At 45.3% G+C, this 27,983-nt stretch overlaps 2 protein-coding genes across 2 annotated transcripts in view; both read left to right on the top strand.

The window, feature by feature from the left end:
- notch1a (notch receptor 1a) overlaps nucleotides 1–17,588 on the top strand; it is a 28,159-nt gene extending 10,571 nt beyond the window's left edge. Inside the window, exons 4-34 of the mRNA XM_061698082.1 lie at nucleotides 147–485; nucleotides 1,262–1,384; nucleotides 2,067–2,300; nucleotides 2,797–2,952; nucleotides 3,035–3,220; nucleotides 3,293–3,406; nucleotides 3,843–3,956; nucleotides 4,042–4,275; nucleotides 4,346–4,456; nucleotides 5,542–5,734; nucleotides 5,816–5,961; nucleotides 6,043–6,156; nucleotides 6,610–6,729; nucleotides 6,818–6,970; nucleotides 7,315–7,543; nucleotides 7,629–7,830; nucleotides 7,913–8,066; nucleotides 8,699–8,883; nucleotides 8,955–9,087; nucleotides 9,167–9,424; nucleotides 9,512–9,624; nucleotides 10,012–10,583; nucleotides 11,270–11,710; nucleotides 11,801–11,946; nucleotides 12,034–12,247; nucleotides 12,340–12,424; nucleotides 12,501–12,663; nucleotides 13,130–13,428; nucleotides 14,008–14,155; nucleotides 14,259–14,356; nucleotides 15,212–17,588. Coding sequence (XP_061554066.1) covers nucleotides 147–485; nucleotides 1,262–1,384; nucleotides 2,067–2,300; nucleotides 2,797–2,952; nucleotides 3,035–3,220; nucleotides 3,293–3,406; nucleotides 3,843–3,956; nucleotides 4,042–4,275; nucleotides 4,346–4,456; nucleotides 5,542–5,734; nucleotides 5,816–5,961; nucleotides 6,043–6,156; nucleotides 6,610–6,729; nucleotides 6,818–6,970; nucleotides 7,315–7,543; nucleotides 7,629–7,830; nucleotides 7,913–8,066; nucleotides 8,699–8,883; nucleotides 8,955–9,087; nucleotides 9,167–9,424; nucleotides 9,512–9,624; nucleotides 10,012–10,583; nucleotides 11,270–11,710; nucleotides 11,801–11,946; nucleotides 12,034–12,247; nucleotides 12,340–12,424; nucleotides 12,501–12,663; nucleotides 13,130–13,428; nucleotides 14,008–14,155; nucleotides 14,259–14,356; nucleotides 15,212–16,426 — 6,992 coding nt within the window. The 3' untranslated portion in view covers nucleotides 16,427–17,588. The remainder of the gene's footprint in view (nucleotides 1–146; nucleotides 486–1,261; nucleotides 1,385–2,066; nucleotides 2,301–2,796; nucleotides 2,953–3,034; nucleotides 3,221–3,292; nucleotides 3,407–3,842; nucleotides 3,957–4,041; nucleotides 4,276–4,345; nucleotides 4,457–5,541; nucleotides 5,735–5,815; nucleotides 5,962–6,042; nucleotides 6,157–6,609; nucleotides 6,730–6,817; nucleotides 6,971–7,314; nucleotides 7,544–7,628; nucleotides 7,831–7,912; nucleotides 8,067–8,698; nucleotides 8,884–8,954; nucleotides 9,088–9,166; nucleotides 9,425–9,511; nucleotides 9,625–10,011; nucleotides 10,584–11,269; nucleotides 11,711–11,800; nucleotides 11,947–12,033; nucleotides 12,248–12,339; nucleotides 12,425–12,500; nucleotides 12,664–13,129; nucleotides 13,429–14,007; nucleotides 14,156–14,258; nucleotides 14,357–15,211) is intronic.
- Nucleotides 17,589–18,910: 1,322 nt separating this feature from the next.
- Nucleotides 18,911–27,061, top strand: atp5fa1 (ATP synthase F1 subunit alpha). Its single transcript, XM_061698083.1, has 11 exons — nucleotides 18,911–19,030; nucleotides 19,546–19,621; nucleotides 20,700–20,869; nucleotides 21,333–21,506; nucleotides 21,590–21,756; nucleotides 23,067–23,367; nucleotides 23,839–24,063; nucleotides 25,208–25,315; nucleotides 25,403–25,547; nucleotides 25,626–25,776; nucleotides 26,850–27,061. Exons 1-11 carry the CDS (start codon nucleotides 18,971–18,973, stop codon nucleotides 26,926–26,928), a joined length of 1,656 nt encoding a protein of 551 aa, XP_061554067.1. The 5' UTR covers nucleotides 18,911–18,970; the 3' UTR covers nucleotides 26,929–27,061.
- The last annotated feature ends 922 nt before the right edge of the window (nucleotides 27,062–27,983 follow it).

Below are 27,983 nucleotides of genomic sequence, written 5' to 3'. Positions count from 1 at the left end.
CAATGAGGAAAATTGATTTGATAACTGTTCGCAGCAAGGCTTTGTCCAGCTATTTGCAGGGGATTACTAGAAGTTGTTTCACTTGGTGTTTGCTGGAATATTAAGTAATTATATATATATATATTTTTTTTTTGGTGGCTTTGCAGGCAAAACATGTCAACTCCCTAACCCGTGTGCGTCAAACCCGTGCGCAAATGGCGGCCTGTGCTCGGCTTTCGATTCCAACTTCATATGCACCTGCCCGCCGGCCTTCCACGGTCAAACCTGCAAGCAAGACGTCAACGAGTGCGCCCAGAGCCCGACACCCTGCCTCAATGGCGGCGTCTGCGTCAACGAGGTGGGCTCCTACCACTGCCGCTGCCCTCAGGACCACACCGGACCGCACTGTGAGACCCGCTACGTGCCGTGCAGCCCCTCGCCGTGCCAGAACGGGGGCACCTGCGTCCAGAAAGGGGACACCATCTACGACTGTAGCTGTCTGCCAGGTAAGGGGCGTTAATAGAAAGCAGCACACAACAGATATATTTGCTGTCCTACTACACGTGTTCACCTTAAAGCCCGGAATCAAATCTGAGCAAGTGGAATGATGGCAGGAAGCAGTAGTGTAGACGTTTCCTTTTGATAACCCCGCAACACGCATACGACTGCCTTTTATTGTGTTGGTGTCCAAAGTCAAAGTTCTGGAAGGCCTGTAAAATTTGTAGTAGGATTACAAGCCTCCTATGCAGGTATGGAAAGTATGGCCACGAATGGCCCACTCTGTTCTTTATTCTGGCCCACTGAGTATTTACATTATAAAGAGTACAAATTTAATGTATTTTGTGTTCGTCGCTCCAGACTGAGCTTTGTCCGCTACTCCAGGGTTTGTTTAATTTCTCGGTTTTTGTCCCTCGTTGTGCCAATATGCATCAGCGTTTTTCCGGCTACATTATTTCCCAACTTAAGTATTGTGCAGCAGTTGTGTGTGTTAAAGTTTAAGCCATGCTGTGTGACTCTCGCGGGTGTCCGTGCTGGAATGTGGCGAGATAGAGAAGCCGGGCCGGCACCTGCTGAGCCGCGGTTCGATAGTTAATCATACTCTTGTATCTATAAAACACCCACGTCTATTGGAGCAGACAAGCCGCACAAAAGCTTAAAAAGCAGTCTGCCACGCGGGAGAGAGTACCTATCTTCACCTTATGTGTAAGGGCTATAAACTCCACTGAAATGTGGCTAGAGTCATTTTGTTCCTTGCCTAATTGCATCCTGACTGTGTTATCAGGATTCCTGGGTCAGAACTGTGAGCACAACATCGATGACTGTCCAGGCCACAGCTGTCAGAATGGAGGCGTGTGCGTCGACGGAGTCAACACCTACAATTGCCAATGTCCACCTCATTACACAGGTGATCTACCAGCAAGAAGATGAAAAAGTACTAAAATGTATTTTGTCTATGTTTCCCAGTGGCTGGCCATGTCTTTATTTTCTTGGCCTTTGGTAGTGACTTACTTGACTTAATCCACCTCTTAATACCAACACGCTTAAGTTGCAACCATAGAAACTATAACAATTACAGATATTATACAAAAATGAAATACAACGGTGCTACATTCATCATCTGGAGCGTTTCAGAATTAAAGCATTTCTCTAATAAAATGACAAAACATAAAAAAATTAAATAAAATACTCACCAGAGATGCTGACTATTAAATGTAATAATGTGTGCAAATTGCAACAGACGTGCTTTGCTCGTTGAACTTGGCTTGTTCTGACGAACCAATCAGAGAACGGAAAAATGCATCTTTGTGGGCCAGTTAGCCGCCCCTGTGAGGCAATTTGAAAGAAGCAATCCCATTGCTAATAACTTTCACGTAGTGGAAGCAGTGGAGCCAAGAGTAATCCTGCGCAATGAAGAAAATAGATTGTTGGGAAAAAGTTAATACAATTTCATGGAACAAATGTACAGTAAGAATTAGATTGTAAATGTAGGTCAGTGTTTCGAAAAGTGTTTAGGCCAGCCAGCAGCCCGTATTGCTGGCCCCGCAACACTGTACTTTCCGCTCTAAATCATCCTTTTGGTCTCTCAGGCCAATACTGCACCGAGAACGTAGACGAGTGCGAGTTGATGCCCAACGCGTGTCAGAACGGAGGCACCTGCCACGACACTCACGGCAGCTACCACTGCGTCTGCGTCAACGGCTGGACGGGCGACGACTGCAGCGAGAACATCGACGACTGCGCCAGCGCCGCCTGTTACCACGGCGCCACCTGTCATGACCGTGTGGCCTCCTTCTTCTGCGAGTGTCCGCATGGGCGCACAGGTACGACCCTTGGCCTCCCACTGGTGGAAATAGAACTCACATTCTGTACTTGAATACTTTGCAGGATTCTTGTGTAAAAAAGACTGTGGTAGCTATCGACTGTTAATCAAATACGACTGCTACGAACTGGAAAATGGATGCAACTTTGTCTAGCATCTTTCTTATGCCTACATATCCTTACATGCTTGTTGCAAAAATATACCCGCTTAAAGCCTGGAAGATATCCCACCCGGTTGTTGCGTGCCTTTGCACATAAGCATGAGAAGCACCTGGTGTGTGTTTTTTCAGATTAGACAGGAGAATTTTAGAACACCATATATATATATACATACATACATACATACGCACACACACACAATCTGTGTGTGTGTGTGTGTGTGTGTGTCGGATCTGGGCAGATACCTCAAATCAAAGACTCGGACTGTGGTGCAAAAAACTGTGATCGGGAGCTCCCTAGATGTCGCAGTGCAAATGAGGTTCTCTCTGGGGCTCGTAGGTCTGCTGTGCCACCTGGATGACGCGTGCATCAGCAATCCGTGTCAGAAAGGCTCCAACTGTGACACCAACCCAGTCAACGGAAAGGCGATCTGCACTTGTCCGCCGGGATACACCGGGTCGGCCTGCAACCTGGACATCGACGAGTGCTCCCTCGGTACGTGCGGTTTCTTCTTCTTCTGAATGACGTTCTTAAGCAAAACCCGTGACATATTTTTGCATATTTTTGCACCTTTCAGGCGCCAACCCTTGCGAGCATGGCGGTCGCTGTCTCAACACCAAAGGCTCGTTCCAGTGTAAGTGTCTTCAGGGGTACGAGGGCCCCCGTTGCGAGATGGATGTCAACGAGTGCATGTCCAATCCGTGCCACAACGACGCCACCTGCCTGGACCAGATCGGAGGATTCCACTGCATTTGCATGCCGGGTACGGAATTCGAAAACGACTCAATCAAAAAAGGAGGCACAATCGGACTAACCGTGGTTTCACCCTGTTCAGGTTATGAAGGTGTATTCTGCCATATCAACACGGATGAGTGTGCCAGCCAGCCTTGCCTCAACAACGGAAAATGTGTTGACAAGATCAACTCCTTCCATTGCGAGTGTCCTCAAGGTGAGCAAATACCAGAGAACGTTCCTTAGAAGCTCCCTCTTTGTATTCAGGCAAATATAAACAACAAGAGTGGCTCATTAACCTTTCTGTTAATGATTATACTAAACCGTATGTAGCTCACAGAATAAAAGTAAACAAATGGTTTACTACCCTCAGTGAGGAAAAGCATTAGCATATTTGGCGGGCATGGGAGTTTGTGCCAGAGTTTGGCGCCAAAACCCGGCACAGGGATTGGATTTTGGCTCGCCAGCCTGAGCCCATTGTGTTGTCTGAAAGAAACTTTCGGTGCACAGTAAGGCCTGGGGTAGAGGGAGGGAAGGGCTTTGAGCAGCGTTGTGGTGGAGTGGTTCATTAGAATCTTCAAGTGTAGAGGGGGAAATACTTTTGACCAATCTTATCCATGTACAAAGTGTCTTTTGTTCAATTGTGCCTGCAGGATTTTCAGGGAATCTATGCCAGGTGGATATCGATGAGTGTGCCAGCACCCCTTGTAAAAATGGAGCAAAGTGTACCGATGGTCCCAACAAGTACACCTGCGAATGTGCTGAAGGTACACCATCGGTTTTTTGCTGTGTCCTTTGAAGATTTTCTTCATCTTCCACTTGGCTTAATACGCTATTTGTCTTTGGTTACAGGTTACACCGGGCAGCATTGCGAGACCGACTTCAACGAGTGCTACTCCGATCCCTGTCACTACGGCACCTGCAAGGACGGCCTGGCCTCGTTCACATGCTACTGCCGTCCGGGCTACACGGGCCGCCTGTGCGAGACCAACATCAACGAGTGTCTGAGCCAGCCCTGCAAGAACGGCGGCACTTGCCAGGATAGAGAGAACACGTATATCTGTTCCTGCCCAAAAGGCACCGCAGGTGGGACCTCATCTGGTGGAGAATGTAGAGTCGACGAATCCGACTTGCTTAATTGTTCCCGACGGTCCAGGTTTCAACTGCGAGATCAACCTGGACGACTGCAAGAGCCACCCCTGCGACTATGGGAGGTGCATCGACAAGATCAACGGCTACGAGTGTGCGTGTGAGCCGGGCTACACAGGTGAGTTTACAGGTGCAAGAGGGGCGGTCCCCAGAGCATAAGGAGGGGAGGACGGGACAGGTGGCTGGCGGGCCCGCTCTGACAGAACAATGGTGTCAGGTTGCCTGTGTGGGAAAGGGTTTGTGCAGGGGATGGCCCTGAAAGGAGCACTCTCCCCAACCTGATCTATGTAAAAAAAAAAAAAAAAGTTTGAAAAGAGTGTGTAAGATGAACCTTTACAGGGAAAAGGGAGTTTAATAACATTTGCTGTGTGATTGCATGGCGTTCTAGTCAGGTCTGCCTCACCATCTTGGCCCGACAGAACCGGTTCTGACCGGTAGCGTCTCTGCGATTATGCTAAAAGAGGGCAAGCCAGGACCAAGTGTGTGTGTGCCGGCTGCTGTGGATCGCCCCCCCCCCTTCGTCCCCTCCGTCTTTTTGTGCCGACATGGGGAGTGCGGAGGGCACGACGGGATGGAGATGCAAGGGGACAGAGGACTATTGTAACTCATAGTGAGGCGGTTGGGCCCCTCCCCTCCTGATTGATGAAGAGTAAGGGAGGAGGGAGTTGAGGAGGGGGTCGGGAGGGGGGGTTAATTGTTGCTCGGCCGTGTGTGAAATGGGTCTGGCCTTCTGTCCCTGTAAACAAGCCTTGCGAGGTTAGGTGTCCCTGGATAGGGGGGTGGTGTGCGTGTGTGAATAGGGAGAGTAGTTACACCCCCCTTGGGCCTGCCCCCCAGCACCTCCCCCTCCCAGAGCCCAAACGCTCCTTCTGCCTATTCAACAGGCTGCCATTCAATCAATGGCGGCAAGGCAAAAAAAAAAAAAAAAAAAAACTCCATGGGCCACCAGGCTAGGCACACACTGAGCTGCTCCTGCTTTTTTCAATTGTATGCTCAGGGACTTTTTAGTGTTAGCTATCTATTGTCCAAAAAGCCACACTGTTCACCTCAATGGGGGGGCTCAAAGAATACCACAGCGCAGAGCAAAGTGTCCAGCTGTGCTTTGTCAGTGTGCAGAAATTCGTGCACAGGCATTCACGCCACAAGAAAATCTCACGTTTGCACCGAAACACGTGTCCCGATGAAATCATCTCATCCTTTCAGGAACAATGTGCAACATCAACATCGACGATTGCGCCATCAATCCGTGTCACAACGGCGGCACGTGCGTGGACGGCATCAACAGGTTCACCTGCCTCTGTCCCGAGGGCTACAACGACGTCACCTGCTTGTCCCAGGTGGACGAATGCGGCAGCAACCCCTGCATCCACGGCCGATGCCAGGACCTCATCAACGGGTGAGCAGCAGCTCCGCGTCTCAGGTTAGCGCAAAGACATAATCGAGTGGCGAAAACACTGAGGTTTTATTCTCACCGAAGCTATAAATGCACCTGCGACTCCGGCTGGAGCGGCCCAAATTGTGACATCAACAACAACGAGTGCGAGTCTAACCCGTGCATGAATGGAGGAACCTGTAAGGACATGACCAGCGGGTACCACTGTACATGCAGAGCGGGCTTCACAGGTCAGCCACGGCGATTTAGCATTCCCATTTTCGCGAGTTCCACTTTGTGGCATCTAACCACGTCTAATCCCACCACCACAGGACCCAACTGCCAAACTAACATCAACGAGTGCGCCTCCAACCCCTGCCTCAACCAAGGCACCTGCATGGATGACGTGGCAGGTTACAAGTGCAACTGTCAGCTGCCGTACAGCGGTACGACACGTAGCTGCTTGCCTCATTTGCCGATAACTAATAAGGCTATCTTCCTTCTTTCCACGCAGAAGGCTTGTCCTGTGTTGTTTTATCAAGCGTCTTCTCGTAGTCACTCTAGCAGGGATGCTTGTTTTTGTCTTCACTGTGTGGAAAGATCTGCCTGTCTGTGTTGGAGGGATAACATAGAAAGTGTGTTTTTTCCTTGGGGGAGACTGATAGTGTGCCACAGTTGCTAATATAAGCGGGAGACCTCGAGCTTGCCCCGCACCCCCATTCCCATTTCCGCCACGTCCTGTTTCCTGTCTGTGATCGCACAATAACAGGAAACAGGAAAGCCCTTCCTATTTGGCTAAGTCGTCATGGAAATGGATAAGGAAGAGGGATGGAAACTGGAGCCTGCGCTCTCAGTGCCACTCTTACTTACCCGCTTCAATGTTTTGTTTTTTTCCTCAGGTGAAAATTGTGAAACATTGCTGGCCCCCTGCAACTCGAGACCCTGCAAAAACGGCGGACTATGTAAAGAGTCTGAGGACTACCAGAGCTTCTCATGCAGCTGTCCTGGGGGATGGCAAGGTGTCTATTTCTGTCCTTTTCCAAACAAACTGTATGTTTGACGCATCTTCTGGATCATACAATTTACGACACTCTCCTTTATATCAAGGTCAAACTTGCGAGATCGATATCAACGAATGTGTGAAAAGCCCGTGCCGCAACGGTGCCCTCTGTCACAACACTATGGGGAGCTACCAGTGCAAGTGCCTGCCTGGCTACATGGGTCAGAAGTGTGAGACTGACGTCGATGACTGCAAGCCAAGTAAGCACCACATTGGAACCATCGAAACACCATTGAAATAAGAGCCTGACCGATAAATCAGCGGACTTATTAATCGTGACGATGATAGTTTATCACCGATAAATCGGTCAATTTTTAACCGAAGATGTTAACTTTTTTGTTGTTGTTGTTTTTTTTGTCGTGCTGCTTCTGAGTGTGTGCTGGCTGGTCCATCCCCCTCACAAATATGACTTTTTTTTTTTTTTCTTTTTACTCATTGGTAAGCTATGACTTTGTAAAATGGCCCCAAAAATTCTATATCGGTCGGGCTGTAGTTGAAATCTCCAAAGAACATAGCTCAAACATCCTCTTTCTCTGCGTTTCAGATCCGTGCAGCAACGGCGGTCTATGCCGCGACGGCATCAACACTTTCACGTGTACCTGCCTGCCCGGCTTTCGTGGTGGTAGATGTGAGCAGGACATTAACGAGTGCGAGAGTAACCCCTGCCGGAACGGTGCCAACTGCACCGACTGTGTCAACAGCTACACGTGCACCTGTCCGCCTGGCTTCAGCGGCATCAACTGTGAGATCAACACCAACGACTGCACCGACAGGTAGCTCACCCTGCCAACAACGTTGCTTTTAAACTCTGAATGTGTGGAAAACGTTTCAAATAATAACTCTGTTGTGTTTCGTTAGCTCTTGCTTCAACGGTGGCACCTGTGAGGATGGCATCAACGCCTTCACCTGTCTATGCCTGCCTGGATTTACCGGCAGCTACTGTCAATATGACATCAACGAGTGTGACTCCAGACCGTGTCTCAATGGCGGAACATGTCTGGACAGTTTCGGAACATACAAGTGCACCTGCCCCCAAGGTTACACGGGAGTCAACTGCCAGGTATTTGGAGCTCTCCTCTCTGCAGGCCTTCTACATCACCGTTATGTGATTTTAAGTTAACATTTCTATGTTTGTTTGTTAGAATCTCATACGCTGGTGCGATTCGTCCCCCTGTAAGAACGGGGGCACGTGCTGGCAAAAGGGGGCCTCCTACACCTGTCAGTGTCAAACTGGATGGACTGGCCTCTACTGTGACATCCCAAGCGTATCGTGTGAAGTCGCAGCCCAACAGCAAGGTAGTTATTACTCAGTACAGTGGTGTCTTGAGATACATGTGAACTGACTTAAAAAAAAAAAAAAAAGAGGCTTCAAGATGTTAATTGCCACTCCCAGTTTAAATTTACTGTCAAACTAAACCCAAGAGATTTACACATTGTGTATTTAAAACAAACACCTTAGACTTTTAGTCCAGCTTAATGCTAATGCTAACAAATAGTGGCAAACGCCATAAACAGGCGGAGGAATAGCATCTTTGCGGTGGTGTTATAACCCTTTAAGCAGCTGATATTTGAACACAAAGAGTGAAGCAAAATACAGTATCTAGACAGATATATACTGCCCCCATGTGGCCAAAGCGCACACACCATAACGAGCAGCACAGTGTGTATTGAATCGAAGTAAAAAGAGTAACGAAAACTGTTTACATTCGATTTCATTATGTCATTACTGTGTGTTTCTATTAAATATAATATTAAAGAGTGCTATTTAAGTCATTAAAAACAGATTACAACAATGTTATTTTTTGGGGGGGGCGGGAGTATGGAATGGATTAATGGCATTACAAGTATGGTCACAGAACAAATAAACTCTGTACTCATTTTATTCCATGCTTGTAGAATATTAGTTAACCGCCATTCTGTGCTCGTAGGTGTAGAAGTTGCTCACCTGTGCAGGAACTCGGGCCAGTGTCTCGATGCCGGAAGCACGCATTACTGCCGCTGCCAGGCAGGCTACACTGGCAGCTACTGCCAGGAGCAAGTGGACGAGTGCTCCCCTAATCCATGCCAGAATGGTGCCGCGTGCACTGATTATCTTGGAGGCTACAGTTGCGAAGTATGTGATTTGAAGCTATAAGTACAACAATGTTTTACACTACAAATGCTCACGTTTGTCTCCATATCCAGTGCCTCCCTGGTTACCATGGTGTAAACTGCTCAAAAGAGATCAATGAATGCCAGTCTCAGCCCTGTCAGAATGGAGGCACTTGCATTGATCTCATCAACACGTACAAGTGCTCCTGTCCCAGAGGAACCCAAGGTACACATTTGCACTCCTGGTTGCCCAAAACCTAAGAAATCAGCCCATAAACCTCACCCAACACTTCCATGACCCTCAGGTGTCCACTGCGAGATTAATCTAGACGACTGCAACCCGTTCAGTGACCCGCTGACCCACGAGCCCAAATGCTTCAACAACGGTAAATGCGTGGATCGCATTGGAGGATACCAGTGCGTGTGCCCGGCGGGTTACGTGGGCGAGCGCTGCGAAGGCGACGTCAACGAGTGCTTGTCGGATCCGTGTGATCCCAGGGGCTCTTATAACTGCATCCAGCTCACCAACAGTTATCGCTGCGAATGCCGTACTGGATATACAGGTACCGATTGTGCATCCAGCCACATGTGACAAGACTGCAGGATGAATGCGGGTCACTAACTCAACAGAATTTCTTTCCATTTACTAGGCCAGCGTTGTGACAAAGTGTTTGATGGCTGCAAAGGAAGACCATGCAGAAACGGAGGGACATGTGCCGTTGCCAGTAACACTCCTCATGGCTTCATCTGCAAGTGTCCACCGGTGAGTACAGCTCTTGAGAAGAACTTTCTCGAGAGCGTGGAACTAGGCAATTAGACAACTAAATACTCTGATATCTTGTCAGGTACTCAAAAACTGCATTGAACTTTTTGGTTTCTTGACATACTTTGAGAAGTAAGTCACAAACCGCAGATTTTGTGTGCATGCTTGATGTGCTGTATCTTCTGTCAAAACTTGAAGCTATTAAAGAGCAAGCAAACACATTGCATTATTTCATTCCCTCACCCAGAGAATGGATAAGGAATCGGATTGATAAGCAGTATCGATAATGTAATCGGAATTCATAAATTCTTATAAATTCCCATTCTGACTTATTGATGACTTTGATTGCGACTCAGTATAACCCTCGTCTTACCTTTGTCCTGTTAGGGCTTTACTGGCTCCTCGTGTGAGTACGATTCTCGCTCCTGTGGGAATCTAAACTGCAGGAACGGAGGCACGTGCGTTTCAGGCCACCTTGGCCCACGCTGCCTGTGTCCTCCAGCTTTCACTGGACCCGAGTGCCTGACCCCCACCGACAGCCTCTGCATCTCCAACCCGTGCTACAACGGCGGCACTTGCCAAATCACACCAGACGCTCCGTACTTCCAGTGCGGCTGTCCCAGCAATTTCAACGGCCTTCTGTGCCACATCCTGGATTACTCCTTCGTCGGTGGCTTCGGCCGTGACATTACACCTCCTCCAGAAGTGGAGGTGAGCTGTGAGAACCCCCAGTGCGACGAGTGGGCCGGCAACCACATCTGCGACTCGCTGTGCAACAACCACGCGTGCGGCTGGGACGGAGGAGACTGCTCCCTGAATTTTGATGATCCTTGGCAAAACTGCTCAGCAGCTCTGCAGTGCTGGCGTTACTTCAACGACGGCAAGTGCGATGGCCAGTGCAACAGCCCCGGATGTCTCTACGATGGCTTTGACTGTCAGGGACAGGAAGGGCAATGCAAGTAAGTCTAGTAATTGAGCTATCATTTTGCCATGTGTCTGCGGCTGCAATGATTATTCGAATAACTTGAACAATTCAACCACAAAAAAATAGTCAAATCAAAATCTCTGCCTCCGAGCTTCATAGTGATGCGTAAAAGAGAATGTCCAAAGTTTGGGATCATTTCACACTTGGAAAAAAAGAACATCGTTAGCCAGTGTAATATAGCCTACCAGCGCTAGTTAGAACTAATTGTAAGACCCTCACAGGTGGTCAAGAATAGAGGCAGCCACTAGTTAACTTTCAATTGCTTTATTGAACAGACGGTAACAAAATAAAGACTAAACAAGCACATTCATACGCTACTGCAACAACCTCAACTGACGCCCACGGACTCACTGCTAAGACAGCCAACGACACTCTCATCGCCCTGCCTTTTTAAGCCACACATATTCAGAGTCACAGATACTACAGTGTAGAACGTGAGGATGGCGACCCCAAGTGGACAAAAATAATACCTGCACCTCACATATATATTTTGTATTGGTATTATTGCTTTATAATGTCAAATACATTTGAATGCGATTACTCAAATAATCGATCGGCTGATCGGATAGAATAATAGATGCTAAAATATTTGATAGCCCAATGCCCGTGATGTTTCACTTATTTGTGTTATATTAACCCGGGCTACTTTCCCTCCTACAGCCCACTTTACGACCAGTACTGCAAAGACCACTACGCCGATGACCACTGTGATCAGGGCTGCAACAATGCGGAGTGTGAATGGGATGGCCTGGACTGTGCCAACAACATGCCTGAAAAGCTAGCAGACGGGCATTTAGTTCTGGTGGTGCACATTCCGCCGGAGCAACTGAAAAATCGCTCTTCAGCCTTCCTCAGAGACCTCAGCAGCGTTCTTCACACCAATGTGGTGTTCCGCCGTGATGCTAAAGGGGAGCCCATGATTTTCCCTTATTACGGCAACGAGCAGGACCTGGTGAAGCACAACGTGTTGAAGCGCTCTGCAGACGGTTGGCCCGAGTGGGCGGCGATGCCAGCGAATGTTTTGGGTCAAATGAAGGACAGCGTGTCTGCCATGGTCAGCCCACGAAAACGCAGAGAGCTGGATTCCCTTCAAGTCAAAGGGTATGTACCACTAAACCAGTGGTGACTTAATCCCCTGTATTTTCACAGGAAAAGCATGCAGGTTGACGTTGCTCTCCTTTCAACATGTAGGTCTATAGTCTACCTGGAGATTGACAACCGACAGTGTTACCAGCAATCCAGCGAATGCTTCCAAAGCGCCACGGACGTTGCAGCGTTCCTCGGGGCACTGGCCTCCAGTGGGAATCTCAATGTTCCCTACATCGAAGCTGTCACCAGTACGAAACTTACTCTTTCCTGCGAATACTGCCTCCGGTTGTAATACTTTAGTCACAAAAATTCAACTGTGACTTTTTTTTTTCCAGGTGTGAGACCCACTCCTTCTAGTTCAGAGCTCTATCCCATGTATGTGGTCTTCCTGGGATTAGCGGCTTTGGGTTTCGTCAGCCTTGGCGTTTTGGTGTCGCGCAAGCGACGACGAGAGCATGGCCAGCTTTGGTTTCCAGAGGGATTCAAGGCATCGGAGCCCAGCAAGAAGAAACGCAGAGAACCAGTCGGGGAAGATTCTGTTGGACTGAGGTAAGAACTCATGGTAATGCATCCCGGAATATGAAGATGATGGTGGACTAAATGCATAAAATGCATTGTGATCTCCTCTTTTTTTTAAACAGGCCTATGAAAATATGTGACATAAATCTCATGGATGATAATCAAAACGAATGGGGTGACGAGGATCCAGACTGCAGACGTTTCAAGGTAAGTGTGTCAAACAAGCCGTAAGACAACACCTTTGTTAGCGGAGTTAGTTGATAATTGGCTTGGTGTTCTCAAGTTTGAGGAGCAGTCCATGCTGGATCTGAGGGACCGTACCGACCAGAGGAAATGGACCCAGCAGCATTTGGATGCGGCCGACCTGCGTATCGCGTCCATAGCCCCTACGCCTCCCCAGGGGGAGATAGAGAATGACTGCATGGATGTCAATGTCAGAGGACCAGGTTAGTTTTTTTTTTTTTTAATAGTAGTTTTCTAATAGTTTTACTAAGACAAAGCACATATTTTACGTCAGAGCAATTTCACGGCACACCACCAAACACCAGATTATTAATTAGTTTTCGTTTGCTTAAATTGATTTTTATACAAGAGCTCATGACTATTTGAGGGTTTGAAAGTTCCAAAAAGAAATAATTGGCAATAAGGGATACACATGGTATTTATGTCGAATTGGTGTAAGTGGTCCCTGGCTGGGGCCAAAATGGATTAAATTGTATCTCCTGCTATCTGGTGGAAGAGCATTTAATTGTTCTGCTTACATTATTTATAGTAAGTAAATAAGTTTCTGACCAATGATGTGAAATTGGATAGTTTCTTGGACAGTGCTTAGGAATCACTGTTCTAATTAATGCATTGTGAACAATGACTGGCAACTCTCTCATTGTTTCATCTCCTACGTTTGTTTTCCAGATGGTTTCACTCCGCTGATGATTGCCTCCTGCAGCGGTGGAGGACTCGAAACCGCTAACAGTGAAGAGGAAGAGGATCCTTCCGCAGAGATCATTACAGACTTCATTTACCAAGGCGCAAACCTCCACAACCAGACCGACCGCACGGGCGAGACGGCCCTCCACCTGGCCGCCCGCTACGCCCGCTCCGACGCCGCCAAGCGCCTCCTGGAGTCCAGCGCCGACGCCAACGTCCAGGACAACATGGGGCGCACTCCTCTTCATGCTGCTGTGGCTGCAGATGCGCAGGGGGTGTTCCAGGTAAATGCTTCCTTGATTCGGAGTCTCTGTGGACGTTTGTACGGCCCCCCAGACATGACATGGGGATTTTTTTTGTTTTTGTTTTAGACATAACATACACACAGAATGCTAATTAGTGCCCACAAAATGCTAAATTGTAGCCACAAAATACGAATTTGTGTCCACGAAGTAACTGTGGCTCCGTACTGGACAGTTGGATTAAAAAAAAAATCGAGCGCACCCGCTCAAGAAACGATAAGGTAGTGGTAGAGGCTGGAGCTAAAGCTAAATAATGGACAGGAATAGTATGATTGCATTTTATTTTTTGCTGTGGATCAGGTACAAAGACATTCTGAAACGCAAGGGATTGTCATGGAATCATTATCACCAAGAGGCATCGAAAATGACTATTGAGCGCCAGAGGGACAACCAAAAGGACTAGGGATGTTCGATACCACTTTTTTTTCCAGACCGATACCAGTACGAATACTCACTCTTGAGTAATCGTACCACGAATGCTTTAGATATGTCCCCCATGTCATATTTGACACTGCATACATTTGTCCTGACAGATAACTAAACAAGCGTGTGTGTTTGCAGATTTTAATCCGAAATCGTGCTACCGATCTTGATGCCCGCATGCATGATGGGACAACGCCGCTGATCTTGGCTGCCAGGTTGGCAGTTGAGGGCATGGTGGAAGAGCTTATCAACTGCCACGCCGACGCCAACGCCACCGACGATTCTGGTAGCTAACCCTTTGTCCAATTCCACACTCCATAAATTACACAACATGTTATGATGACTTACAGTCTCTCACCCAATTTTTCCTCCCACATTTCTCTTTGCAGGCAAATCTGCACTTCACTGGGCTGCGGCTGTAAACAATGTGCAAGCTTCCGTGATCCTGCTGAAAAACGGTGCCAACAAAGACATGCAAGACAACAAGGTATGTGTACTAATGTGACCTGATCAGTATCTATAGCCTAGTGCAGCAGTGCAGGACCCGTTGTGGTGGAATCTTTGACCCGAGGTTTGCGCTTCCACGCTGCAAATGTTTTGCCGAGCTTACCTTGCCTCACCAAGTCAACATGAGAAAGGTGTGTGAGAGAGCTAGAACTGGTGCACACATGCAAAGATGTCAGACTTATATGTTTTGTCACAGTCATATTTTAGCATTTCATTGACCCAAAGCTACAGTGCTAAAACTAAAATGTAATCAAGATTAAATGTCATAAATAAAGGCGAAATATGCTTTGATAGTTCTTCTTAAAAGACAGATTTGTGTAAGAGTTTTTCACTTGCTTCAAGCATTTTTTTTGTCTTAATTTGTATTATTACTTGTCATTGAGATTATGGTTATGGTTATGGTCAAAATTTCATTTTCTATAAGCAATATTTTCCGTAATGCTCTAACTGTGGTATGAGTACTAGTGGTACGCGGGTTCCCTCTTGTGGTATATGCAAGAATGACTGCCTTCAGTTTAGTACAATTCAGTTGTACTGTTTATCTTTTAAGTTAACATTTGCATTTAATGTTTAAGAAGTGTTTATTTTTAAATATTAGTTAATGTGAAATTCTTATTAAAACTTTTGTATTATTTTACTATATTTAAATGCAGTTCTAATGTTCAAACATTTTAGTTTTTGCAGTGTAGGGAGCAGTAAGGTTTAGTATTTGTTTATTTATTGTCGCGCTGGTCCCAATATGTAGGTACACATTATTTTGCGGACCCCAAGAGAACCACCTGGCCTCCTACACACGATGTATTCAATGTTTTTATTTTATAATTTTTTTTTGTAGGAAGAGACACCGCTCTTCCTTGCCGCGCGTGAGGGAAGCTACGAGACATCCAAGGTTCTGCTGGAGCACTTTGCTAACCGTGAGATCACCGACCATCTGGACCAGCTGCCGAGGGATATCGCCCAGGAGCGCATGCACCACGACATCGTGCGCCTGCTGGACGAGTACAACGTCGTCCGGAGCCCGGGCCTTCACGCCGCCCCTCTGAGCACCTCCACCAGTCTCTCGCCGCCGCTTTGCTCCCCAAACGACTACCTTAGCAACCTCAAACCCAGCCTGTCGGTCAAGAAAGTGCGCAAAGGAGGCAAAGACGGCAGCAAAGATAACAGGGTGAAGAAGAAGAAGTCCCTGGATGGCAAGGGCAACTTGTTAGACACGTCGGCCGCGCTCTCCCCGGTGGACTCCCTTGAGTCCCCCCACGGCTACCTGTCTGATGCCGCCTCTCCTCCCATGACCTCACCATTCCAACAGTCGCCCCCGATATCCCTCAATCACCTTCAAGGGAAGGGAGACACGCGCATAGGTCAGATGAGTATGTCTTTTGATCCCAACCCACCCCGCCTCTCCCATATGCCGGTGTCCAGCCCTAATAGTCAGGGGACCACGTCTATAGGTGGCACCAGGGTAGGCCAGTGTGACTGGATGTCCAGGATGCACCCAGGCCAGCAAGGGAGCTTCCACCAGGCCTCACCCATGTCCCACAACATGATGGGAGGCCTCAACGGGGTCAGCACGGCCACCCTGTCGCAGATCATGGGCTACCAGAACTTACAGACCAGCCACCTGGGCTCGCCCGCGCACATGATGCAGCAGGCCCACTCGCGCCAGCTCCAGCACCAGAACTCCAACTCCTCCACAGCCGCCGGGCAGGCCATGACGCAGGGCTTCCCCACCATCGAGCTGAACGGCGGCGAGATGCAGCAAAACAACGGGCGCTCCCTGGCCATCCACAGCGTGATGCCCCAGGAAACGCAAATCCTCGGCGCCCAGTTCCTCACCCCTCCTTCGCAGCACAGCTATTCGGGACCCATGGACAACACACCCAACCACCAGCTGCACGTGCCCGACCACCCGTTTCTGACACCCTCCCCCGGCTCGCCCGACCAGTGGTCCAGCTCGTCCCCGCATTCCGTGTCCGACTGGTCGGAGGGTATCTCAAGTCCCCCGACCAGCATCCACTCGCAGATGAATCTGATCCCAGAACAGTTCAAGTAGACTCTTATGGAATGAACAAGAACTTCAAATAGCAGGGGATCCTGTCTCAACACTGAAGCTCTGATAATGGTCCTTTTATTATCAGTTTTACACTACTAACGAAAAGAACCAATTTCTTTTTTGAATTACATTTTTATTTATTTATGAGCTTTCTTTGGCCTGAAAATATAAAGAAGATGCTTTTGTATTTATGCTTTTTTAATTTTATTTTTTTGTTTTGTATGTATGGGAAGAAGAGACAACTTTAAAAAGGAGTGTATATCAGAAAAAAAGAGACTGATGTGTACACTGGTTATTTATTTCTGCATTCTGTTTCTACATTCACTGGATTTTTCCCCCCTTTGCGTCTTCTCTTTTACAAAATTTGTGTTGCATTATGTATATAAAGCTGTTTTTTTTTTTTTTTTTTTTAAATAATTTCAGTATTAACTTTTTTTTTTTCAAGTGACACACATGCCTTTTTACTGAATTGTATTTTGCTAAGTCTTACCACTGAACTGAATGTGTGTTAGATGATGATCAAATGTACAGTACATCAAGGGACGCCTGTCAGAATGTGGTTTTACTGCCTGCTTACAGAGATCCTGTGATTTACTTTTGGACATTCGGGACCTTAATGCACAGTGCAAATATTTCTTATCAGTTGACAGATGCAATGCAAAACGTGAGAAATGCATCCAAAGCAACCGGAGTTGACTGTTTTATTGACCATTGATAGTGAATGGTGCTGAGCAAAGTGATTTGTGGTATCTATGCTAATAGAAAGGATTTTTTATTCCATATTTGATCGGAAATCAATGTTTATGGTCACCATGTTTAACCTGTCAGGTGTTAACTTGCGGCCTCCGTTTGTAGAAAATGTTACATTCGCCACAGTCCAAGTTGGCGCCAGTGTGGCATTAGTTTTTCCTTGGAAAAGCAAATGCGTGCTTGTGGTATTTCTTGCATAATGTCTTCAAGGTGGAAAACATGCTTGTGAAAGAAATAGGGACCTTAACGCTGCGCTTTGTTGGGAAGGTGTTGAAATGTCATGTTTTATAAACTAACTCAGAGGTTAAAAAAAATGTTTGAAATGAAGGTGTAATTGAAAAAAAAAGCGTAATCAACCTTGATGCAAAGTTGTAGTTTTCAAATTACTTTCTGACTAAAAATATTTGTCAAAATGGCCATGATTCAATAAAAGCTGTTACTTAAAAGATTTGGATTGCTTACTTTTTGTCCTGAAAGCATTCACACAATAAATCGACTGACTGCTTGCGTATGGTAACTTCCGTGTTTCCTTATACACTACACACCGCGGTGCCTTGCGATAAACGTGTCCTGCTTGCGACTTTTTCAAGATGCGAGCAGTCGTTTGGGTGTTTTGTGCTTTGGTTTGGGAGCTAAAACTCAAGATACGATCGTGCACTGTGTTAATAGCAGGGAACTCAACTCGCTTCACAAAAAGCAGCAGAACCAGAACTTAGAGGTGCGGTGGAAATGCAGACCACATCGGCCAGAGGAACCTTTTTCGACTAGGAACTCATAGTTCCTGGGCTATTTGGTGGAAAAGCCCCTATAGAGACAAAGCTGGGCCTGCAGTTGAACACAAGGCTGATATACACACCGGTCTTGTCTGAGGAAGATGGTCGCCATTTTTTCCAATGAGGGATGGTTTTCTTTAATACAATATAGAAGTGTTATTCTGTTCTGTTCTATTGTCAATCGTCTCGGGGGAGGCTTTACAAAGTGGCAGCCAGTTATGTTGTGTAGGACTATAGACTATCAACAAGGTGCAATAAACTTCGAATACCTCTATTGTGTTAGTTTTATTGATTCAATTCATAAACAGTCATTATATCTACAATATGACATTTGGTTGGTGGGTGTACAGCAACATTAAAATAATTTATATTTGTGTACACAGTTTCTGTTATTTTTCATTGGCTTTTTACATTGTCAAAATCCTATCGCTATATGTTTTAATAATTTTATATGTGTTGTATGTATGTGCACATTCAAAACAAAAACAAAAAAAACATCTTTGTTCAACTATCTATGCCAGCGATGTATAGTGACAGGCATAACATCTATCCATCCATTTTCTGTTCCTCTTATCCTGTTCAAGGTCACCGAGAGCTGAAGCCTATCCCCACTGACATCAGGTAGAAGGCAGACTTCACCTTGGATTGGTCGTCACTCAGTCAAACACATATTGAGACAATATACATGCATTGTCTATGACGGGAACGTTGCCCCTACTAACGTGGTCAACACGTAGGCACGTCGCATAGCCAGGCTGCTATAGCTGTAGCTAGCTGTAGCAGTCATTTCTAGGGCTCCGTAAATAATAAATGATTATATGATAATTTATTATTAAATAAACTATTTTACTATTATATACATTATAATAAAACAAGGTATAAAAAAAACCCAAAAAACAAAAACGCCGGCTTTACTCGTGAATGACTTCCGGGTTTCTGGGACCTTCTTCCCCTTGCTTGCTCCATCCGCTATCCTTCTCGCTCAGCCCAGGGAGCAGGACGGACGCCGCAGGACTCCAACATGCTGTCAATACGTGTCGCAGCGGCTTTCGCACGCGCACTACCTCGCCGGGCCGGCTACGTAAGTCCCTACTCGTCAATTTAGTACACTTTTCATTCCTTTCGCTGTAGAAAGCAAGGCCTTTAACGCGAAAAATCATGGCGGAGTTGCGTTTGCGGACGTGCTAGCATACGGAGGGCACAGGGCCTGTCACTGGGCTGCTACTCACCACAAATGCATTTCAGATATTTCGTCTGCTTTTTTTGGGACACATCATTAATTTGTGCATTTCAGTGTCAATGTCAATCAGTGTCAACGGGTACACATTAGCTTGGGTCAGTGAATTTTCGACCTGAAGGTCACGTTTGTCCAGCTCTGCATGCAGATTTACTATGAAAACATAACATGCCAATTTAAAGCAACTGTCTGAATTCATAATAACATATCCAGGCATTCTTCTTTATCTGATAACTGCTTTTTCGTCACCGTCTGCAGGTCCTTCTGGATGATGATTTGTACTGTAAATCAAGTATGCTGATTAGTGTTTAATGGCTGATGAGAATGTATCACCTTGCTCACTGTTCTTTTTTTTAAAGGTGTCCAAAAATGTTGCTGCAGCATGTGTGGGAGTCAAGAACCTCCACACCACCCGCCCATGGATGCAGAAAACAGGTCAGTGTGGTAAAATGGTACATTGGCCTCATTATAAGGCTGGGTGATTACTGTTGATTTAAAATCAGTTACTTTGGGTATTTCAGAATGATTGTGCTCCCGGCCCCGCCTGTGTGGAGTTTGCATGTTCTCCTCGTGCCTGCGTGGGTTTTCTCCGGGCACTCCGGTCTCCTCCCACATCCCCAAAACATGCGTGGCAGTTAGATTGAAGACTTGAAATTTCCCGTCAGAGTGAATGTGAGCGCGAATGGTTGTTTGTTTCTATGTGCCCTGCGATTGGCCGGCGATTGGTTCAGGGTGTACCCCGCCTCCTGCCCGAAGATAGCTGGGATACGCTCCAGCAGCCCGCGACCCGTGTGAGGAGAAGCGGTAAAGTTAATGGATGAATGGATGGATATTCGGGGGTAAAATAAATGGTAAGGTGCCCAGGCCTACCTGATCATCGAATTTAAGACCTGCTGGTTATTCTTTAGGGTTAGAACAATTATAGACCAAGCCTATTATCGGAACTGATATTCAGAATTTTGAAGCATGTTGGCATTGACCTTTAAAAAAAATAAAAAATCTGAAAGCCGATAAGAAATCAATTTACAACTGGGTAAAGTTTAGGGAACTATTTATTTATTTATATTTTTAGTTAACTTTTTAAGAGATGTTACTGACCTCGGGAATTCCTTACACTTTGTTCTTAAAACACTTAAAACAAAACAAAAACTTTGTTTACTCTAGAAAACTTTACGAAGCTATGTAAACTTCATAAGACATAAGGACCTCCCTGCACTTTTTGTTCAAATCTTAAAACAAAGATGTCTATTATGAGAGATAAAAAAAAAAAAAAAAAAAACTTAAGCATGTTTCAAAAATGAAAAAGTACTTTAATAAACATGCTAAAGGGCATTTAAACAAAGTTAAATGTGTGAGTTTGTATTAAAAATGATCACACCAATAATTTCCCTTTTACTGCAAATGAATATCTGCTCCAAATATTAGTTCATTAGCCTTTTTGACTACCAATAATCAGTATCAACCCTGAAAAAAACCATTTATTTATCGCTATCGTTATTCACTTGATCAAAAGGCACTGCTGAAGTTTCTTCCATCCTGGAGGAGAAGATAATGGGAGCGGACACCAGCGCTGCTTTGGAAGAGACCGGCCGTGTGTTGTCCATCGGTGACGGAATCGCCCGAGTCTACGGTCTCCGAAATGTGCAGGCTGAGGAGATGGTGGAGTTCTCTTCCGGACTTAAGGTTTGCTCTTACATTTGCTGCTTATTTCCCTGCAAAAAAAAAAAAAAAGTGGTATCCAAAAGGGCGGCACGGTGGACGACTGGTTAGAGCGTCAGCCTCACAGTTCTGAGGACCCGGGTTCAATCCCCGGCCCCGACTGTGTGGAGTTTGCATGTTCTCCCCGTGCCTGCGTGGGTTTTCTTCGGGCACTCCGGTTTCCTCCCACATCCCAAAAACATGCATAAATTGGAGATGCTAAATTGCCCGTCGGTGTGACTGTGAGTTCGAATGGTTGTTTGTTTGTATGTGCCCTGCGATTGGCTGGCAACCAGTTCAGGGTGTACCCCGCCTCCTGCCCGATGACAGCTGGGATAGGCTCCAGCAGGCCCGCGACCCTAGTGAGGAGAAGCGGCTCAGAAAATGGATGGATGGATGGTATCCAAAAGAAGTCACTTATTGTTTTTTTGTTTCCGCTTGTTTCCAGGGAATGTCTCTGAACTTGGAGCCGGACAATGTTGGCGTGGTGGTTTTCGGTAACGACAAGTTAATCAAGGAAGGCGACATTGTCAAGAGGACAGGCGCCATTGTGGACGTGCCGGTCGGAGAGGAGCTGCTGGGCCGAGTTGTGGACGCACTGGGAAATGCCATTGACGGAAAGGTGATTAAATTCCAAACTTACCGCTACTGCATCATCACAGTTTTACAAGAGGGTCCTGACTTTTATTGCTTGTTCTGTCACAGGGCCCCCTTGGCTCCAAGACCCGCAGGCGCGTGGGTCTTAAGGCTCCTGGCATCATCCCGCGTATCTCTGTGAGGGAGCCCATGCAGACTGGCATCAAAGCTGTGGACAGTCTGGTGCCCATTGGCCGCGGGCAGCGTGAACTCATTATTGGCGACAGGCAGACCGGGTAGGAAGACTTATCAAACACACTTACAGTGCGGTGGTACCTTGATTTACAAGTGGCCTGACTTAACGAGTTTTCCCAGATACAAGCCGCAGCTTTTTAAAAATGTATTTATTTATTTATTTTTGCTCTGATGTGCTAGCAAAAATTTGAGATACGAGCAGTAGATGGTGGCAATGAATTCAACTCACTGCACAACAAGCAGTAGTTTGCCACAGTGAAATATTACTTAAAAAGTGAGACTTCAAGGTGTTTTTGCCACTCCCAGTTGAAGTTTACTGTCAAACTAAACAGAAAACAGAAAATAAAGCGTTGTGTAGTTAAAACAACCACACAACTTTGCCTTCCTTTAGCTTAGTGTTAACACACAATACAAAACTAATGAATAAGCAAGAAGAAATGATGAATTTCATTTTAATTGTTAACGAATGGTAGCGGAACCTAAAACTCAAAGGTAAACATTTAAAATCACATGACAACTGCAAAAAATAATTAATTTAGCTTATGGAATTGGGAATTTATATTCCTAATGGCATTCGGTCTGAGTCTATAAATATCATTCTCCCCGTTTTTGCATTTGTATTACATGTAGGAACCATTGGAGAGCATGTACTTTTACACCCTGTTTTGGTTTCAGCAGCTCGTTCAGGCGGCCAACTGCGATATCCATTTTCTGAGCCGCTTATCCTCACAAGGCTCGCGGGAATGCTGGAGCCTATCCCAGCTATCATCGGACAGGAGGCGGGATACACCCTGAACTGAACATAAAGAAACATTACGTTGCAAATTAAATTAAACAAAAATAAACTAAAATAATTTAATGACTTCATTAGGCATCAAACTGCAGTATTTGGTCCCAAATTTAATTTAACATGTAATCTATAGCAAATAGAGAATATATTTGCGTTCTTTGTTATAATTAAAGATTTAAATGAATGAAATTACTTTAAACTGCCATTTAAGTCAGCACACTACAGTATTTGCTCCTAAATAAGACAATTTTACTTCTGCAAATATATTAAATAGACTGCAAGTGTTGTTTTGGTACACTGTCTTAAAATTTCTTCAGCAGCCCCTTTCGGCAGCCAACTACATTATTCTCCTAAATTCAATTAAAAATCATGCAATAAATGAATACCGTATATCCATATATTTTTTAATGGCTTGTGATTGATGGTCACTGCATTACTTTTCAATACAAATGTTAAAGCGAATCAATTTGTGGTTGATTGATTCCGAGTGCTATGAAAACACTATTCATCCTAATCCCTAGATGGAGCCGTACCGCTTAGTTTGTAAATGTGTTTCCCTAGCAAAACTGCCATCGCCATCGACACCATCATCAACCAGAAGCGGTTCAACGAGGGCACCGACGAGAAGAAGAAGCTGTACTGCATCTACGTGGCTATCGGGCAGAAGAGGTCCACCGTGGCCCAGCTGGTCAAGAGGCTGACGGATGCTGATGCCATGAAGTACACTATCGTGGTGTCGGCCACCGCCTCCGACGCCGCCCCTCTGCAGTACCTGGCGCCCTACTCGGGCTGCTCCATGGGCGAGTACTTCCGGGACAACGGCAAGCACGCCCTCATTATCTATGACGATCTCTCCAAACAGGTGAGGGTTTGCTGCTGAAGGTACATAATCACCATTCTATTTGTAAATTCACCTTTGAAACAATCAAACAGTTTTTCGAATGTTAACAAACAATGCAAAACACCATTGTAAAAGGTGTTAAAGTGGTCAAGATTAGCATCGATAGTTACGGTTTTAGAAGCAACGGATATTTGAACACAAATGGTGGAGCAATACATGTAGACAGATAATTCAACAATACTCATAGGCATATAGTCTTTATCCGCACGAAAAATGACTAATATTACAGAATGTTGGGTCACCCAAACAATAAAAAAAGGAAAAAAAAGTGAATAAGTGGGAGTAAAGCTTGCATAGCTACAAAAAAGGAAAATGTGCTACATATAATGGTGGATACAAAGAAATGGGGAAAAGCGTGCCTCAGAAACTGGGTTGCGGTGTTTTGATTAAAAATAAATAGCTCATCCAAAAAACTGCTTGTTCCTCCTCCAGGCCGTCGCCTACCGTCAGATGTCCCTGCTGCTCCGTCGCCCTCCCGGCCGCGAAGCTTACCCGGGCGACGTCTTCTACTTGCATTCCCGCCTGCTGGAGAGGGCCGCCAAGATGAACGACAACTTTGGCGGCGGCTCGCTCACCGCCCTGCCCGTCATTGAGACGCAGGCCGGCGACGTGTCGGCCTACATTCCAACCAACGTCATCTCTATCACAGACGGACAGGTAACCACGAATCGCCATTAGTTTTTGCTTAGAATAGCTGGGGGAAGCTTTTCTTGAACTCTCAAATTGGATCTTCCAAAATTAACACATTAGTTATCCTCTGAAAATGAAGATTAATCATTCAATACATCATTCAGAGGTCTTAAAAAGAGTTCTAACAACTGTTTAGATTGACTCATTTTGTGAACTTAAGGTCTTACATTTGATGGCCCCTTAAAAAGTCTTAAATTTGGCTTGCTTAAACCAGCAGATACCACGCATACTGAATCTGTGAAAATATGATGCAATGCTTGGACTAATATGTATTATGCAATTATTTTAAATTATTCAGGGAATTTGTGGGGCTTTTTAAAACAGTTCCATTAATGTTTTTATTGTTTTTGATCTCTGGGTGGGCTGAATCAAATGATCTCGCAAACCATATTGGCCGAAGGTTCCACACCCTTGACTTTTAACATGGAAGGAAGTCTTCATTACATTTTATAAACATTAAGGCCATAATTGTTCTTAATCTGCCATTCAAAGATAACTCCAATAATTTGATTACAGAAAAGGTTGACGCAAAAGTTCTGCCTCGTTCCCCACACGAATGGTACTGTGGAGCACGCCCTGGTTCGTGTAGAAATAAGTTGGCGTAATGGATGAAACTGTCTGTTTTGGGGAAAAATGTCCAAAGAATTGGATTAAAAACCGAAGATAACGTGCAATGTGTCTCCCGCAAAGCAGTGCTGTTTTACACGATAGTACGGCTCCGATTGCTGATGCAAGATTACCTTAAACACTGTTCGGAAATGTAATATATTCTACCACTTTATTGAACAAAAGCAGCATGTATTAGGCACAGTCATACACTAGCTTCTGTGGCCCTGTCACCAAATAGGCTAGTCAGTGAACAGCGCACTACACTACACTACACTTCATTATTGTATTGTGTGTTGGTAATGTTGTTTAATAATGCAAAATCAATTTTCCTCCGCTTGCTCGGTTAATCAGTGGGAAAATCGGTAAAGTACGCGATCCTAAAAACATTTGATAGGCACATTTGGTGGCTTCACATTTCTCCCAAAAATGCTGACTTAACACTCTGAATCACTTTTAGATTTGTTGACTATGTAACACCTTAATTTTTGGGCTTCTCCTTCAGATCTTCTTGGAGACGGAGCTGTTCTACAAAGGTATCCGTCCCGCCATCAACGTCGGTCTGTCCGTGTCACGTGTCGGATCTGCCGCCCAAACCAGGGCCATGAAGCAGGTCGGTTCCGCTCGACGGGTCTCTGCAGAAGCGATCCAGCAAAACTCACAAATGTGACTTCCGTTTGTTACGTTTCTTCCCGGCCAGGTGGCCGGCACCATGAAGCTGGAGCTGGCCCAGTACCGCGAGGTGGCCGCTTTCGCCCAGTTCGGCTCTGACTTGGACGCCGCCACGCAGCAGCTGCTGAACCGCGGCGTGCGTCTGACCGAGCTCCTCAAGCAGGGCCAGTACTGTAAGTCCCGACTGGTCCCTACCAGAATACGCACTGGGCTTTGGTTTTTGTGACACGGTTTCCCCGGTCTTCCTGTAGCTCCCATGGCCATCGAAGAGCAGGTGACCGTCATCTACGCCGGCGTGAGGGGACACTTGGACAAGCTGGAGCCCAGCAAGATCACAAAGTTTGAGAAGGCCTTTCTGCAGCACATCCTGAGTCAGCAACAAGACCTGCTGGCTGCCATCAAGTAAGTTTCACCTCACAATGCATTGCACTTTTGAGGGCTTATTTCATTAACACCTGCAGTAGTTAACACTGAGTAGGTGGTAATATAAACCCCAAAAAGTGTCACCTTCCCAAAAATTTATTTATTTATTTGGTTAAATTGAAAATTGCTGACATTTTTAGCACTTATGACTAGAGGTGTAACAATTGATTATAGACAACTTATATTTTCAAAGAATTTAACTATTTTGATAATTGATTCGTTTAGTGACCTTGTTTAACTTGAAATTGTCCAAATCCTTGGAACTTCAGCCTCTCAACAGTAAATATTTTCTGATTTCTGTAATCCTCCATGAGAGCAGACTGATTATGGTACAGTAGCATTTGTCAGTCCTCAATTTACAGTGGACCCTCGATCGAACGGACTAATAGGGGGTCGTCCGATGTAGCCGATTGTCCGTTACATTGAAGCACTTTTTGTTTAGGCCATATGTACCCATATTACTTTACAGTGCAAATTTTTTTGGTAGGTTTTTTTCATGGCCTAAAATGGCCAGTACAGTACAAAGTTATTGTCAATAAATATTTTTTCAAAAGCTTGAAAATGTTTGCAAATTTCACATTTTATCCAAACTTACCACACCAGTGTGCTCATGCTGACATTGTTGACGTACAGTACACATCGTCATGAGCCGTTGGGGAATTTGCGTGCTTCCTAGTTCGAAATCTGTTGCCAAAAGCGAACAGCTTGACAATATTGTTTTTACTGTACCAAAGAAAACATGTTCCAGACTGAAAACTGAAATCTTGCTGCATGCTTTGAATTGGGGAAAGGTAGTGCCATCTGGTGGACACATAGTAAAGGATTGTGTGAGTTTGTGAAACACGAATTACATTTTCATTTTTTTTTTTTTTGGGTTGACTTTTGCCATTTACAATGCTAGGATGTTGGGGCCGATATTCATTCAGCAAAGTCCCCCCCCTAAAAAAACAAACAAAAAAAAAACAGGATGACACAATTAAAAAAAATATATATAATAAAATATTCCTTTACAAAGACAATAATGTTAATTTTTGTGACTTTCCTACTCGCAGGGCCGACGGTAAAATTTCCGAGGCCTCAGACGCCAAGCTCAAGCAGATTGTGCTCAACTTCCTCTCCAGCTTTGAGTAATGTGTGATGACGCAGTCTCCTCTTTCTATGTTGCGCTTGTGTTCCATGTTTGCATAGTGCTCGGTCTGTTGAACTTTCTATGAACACTTGATCTCTAATGTACAGTCAGGAGAATAAAAAGTATGCCAACGAATGTACGGCTTCTGTTTATTTGGACTTTTTGAACAGACTGCTATTCCTACTGATTTTGAACTATCCTTCAACCAGTAGATGTAGAGAATTAGTCTTTAAAGTAGTGGAGTCTGAGCAGGTTATTTTTCCCCTCATCAACTGACATTTTTAATATTTCAGGCACCATTACTCAATGGAATGGCAACCACTGACATTTGATTTTACACAGGCATATTCTCTCATCTGCAGCAGAGGTGTCCAACTTGGCCCTGTCGTAGTTATTGTTGTTAAACTGTGTAAGCTCATAAATCTATCAATCGCTACAGGGTGTAATGGTTTATGAGGGAGGGGGGGGGGGGGGAACTCAAGCTCGTTTTCTAAAAGTGTATGAACATATGTTAGCCATGACATCCACTAGCCAGAAGCTGAGCTACAATGTTTGTTTACCGATTAGGCATGTGGCTAGTTATACTCCGTGACTCTTACCTAATATGTTCTTTGTTGGAAGCCTAATAATTGCTGGTTTGACAGCTGTGCAAGCGTGCACTAGAGCAGTAATACTAAAAGTAATCTAGTGGTACGCAAGCTCCCTCTTGTGGTAGAGTTCAGTTTGATTCAAGCACATACATTTGCATTTAATATTTTAGACGCGTTTGTTTTCAAACATTTCGGTGCATTATTTGTGCAATACATAGCTTTTATGTACGTTATTCAAGCACAGTGTTAATGTTTTAACTGCAAAATGTTTGTGGATACAAAAATACACTTTTTAGAAATAAAACCTTTTATTGTAATTTTTAGTTAAATCGTACTTGGTGTACATTTTTTTAAAAAGCAAATATGACATCAGCGCAACTTCCACTACGTTTCAAAGTGGTGTTTTTTTTTTTAATTACCCTTTATTGGTGAATCAAACAATCTTGGTGAACATGGTGCAATTGTGA

Source organism: Phycodurus eques, chromosome 15 (genome assembly GCF_024500275.1).
Source record: "Phycodurus eques isolate BA_2022a chromosome 15, UOR_Pequ_1.1, whole genome shotgun sequence".
NCBI lineage: Eukaryota > Metazoa > Chordata > Actinopteri > Syngnathiformes > Syngnathidae > Phycodurus > Phycodurus eques.
This window is presented reverse-complemented; position numbering and strand designations above follow the sequence as displayed.

Bases quoted from the DNA above. Each gene is read 5' to 3' on its own strand.
- atp5fa1 (XM_061698083.1), top strand. From the start codon at position 18,971: ATGCTGTCAATACGTGTCGCAGCGGCTTTCGCACGCGCACTACCTCGC. The intron at 21,757-23,066 runs GTAGGAAGACTT...GTGTTTCCCTAG, and splicing joins ATTGGCGACAGGCAGACCGG to CAAAACTGCCATCGCCATCG. The intron at 25,548-25,625 runs GTAAGTCCCGAC...GTCTTCCTGTAG, and splicing joins CCTCAAGCAGGGCCAGTACT to CTCCCATGGCCATCGAAGAG.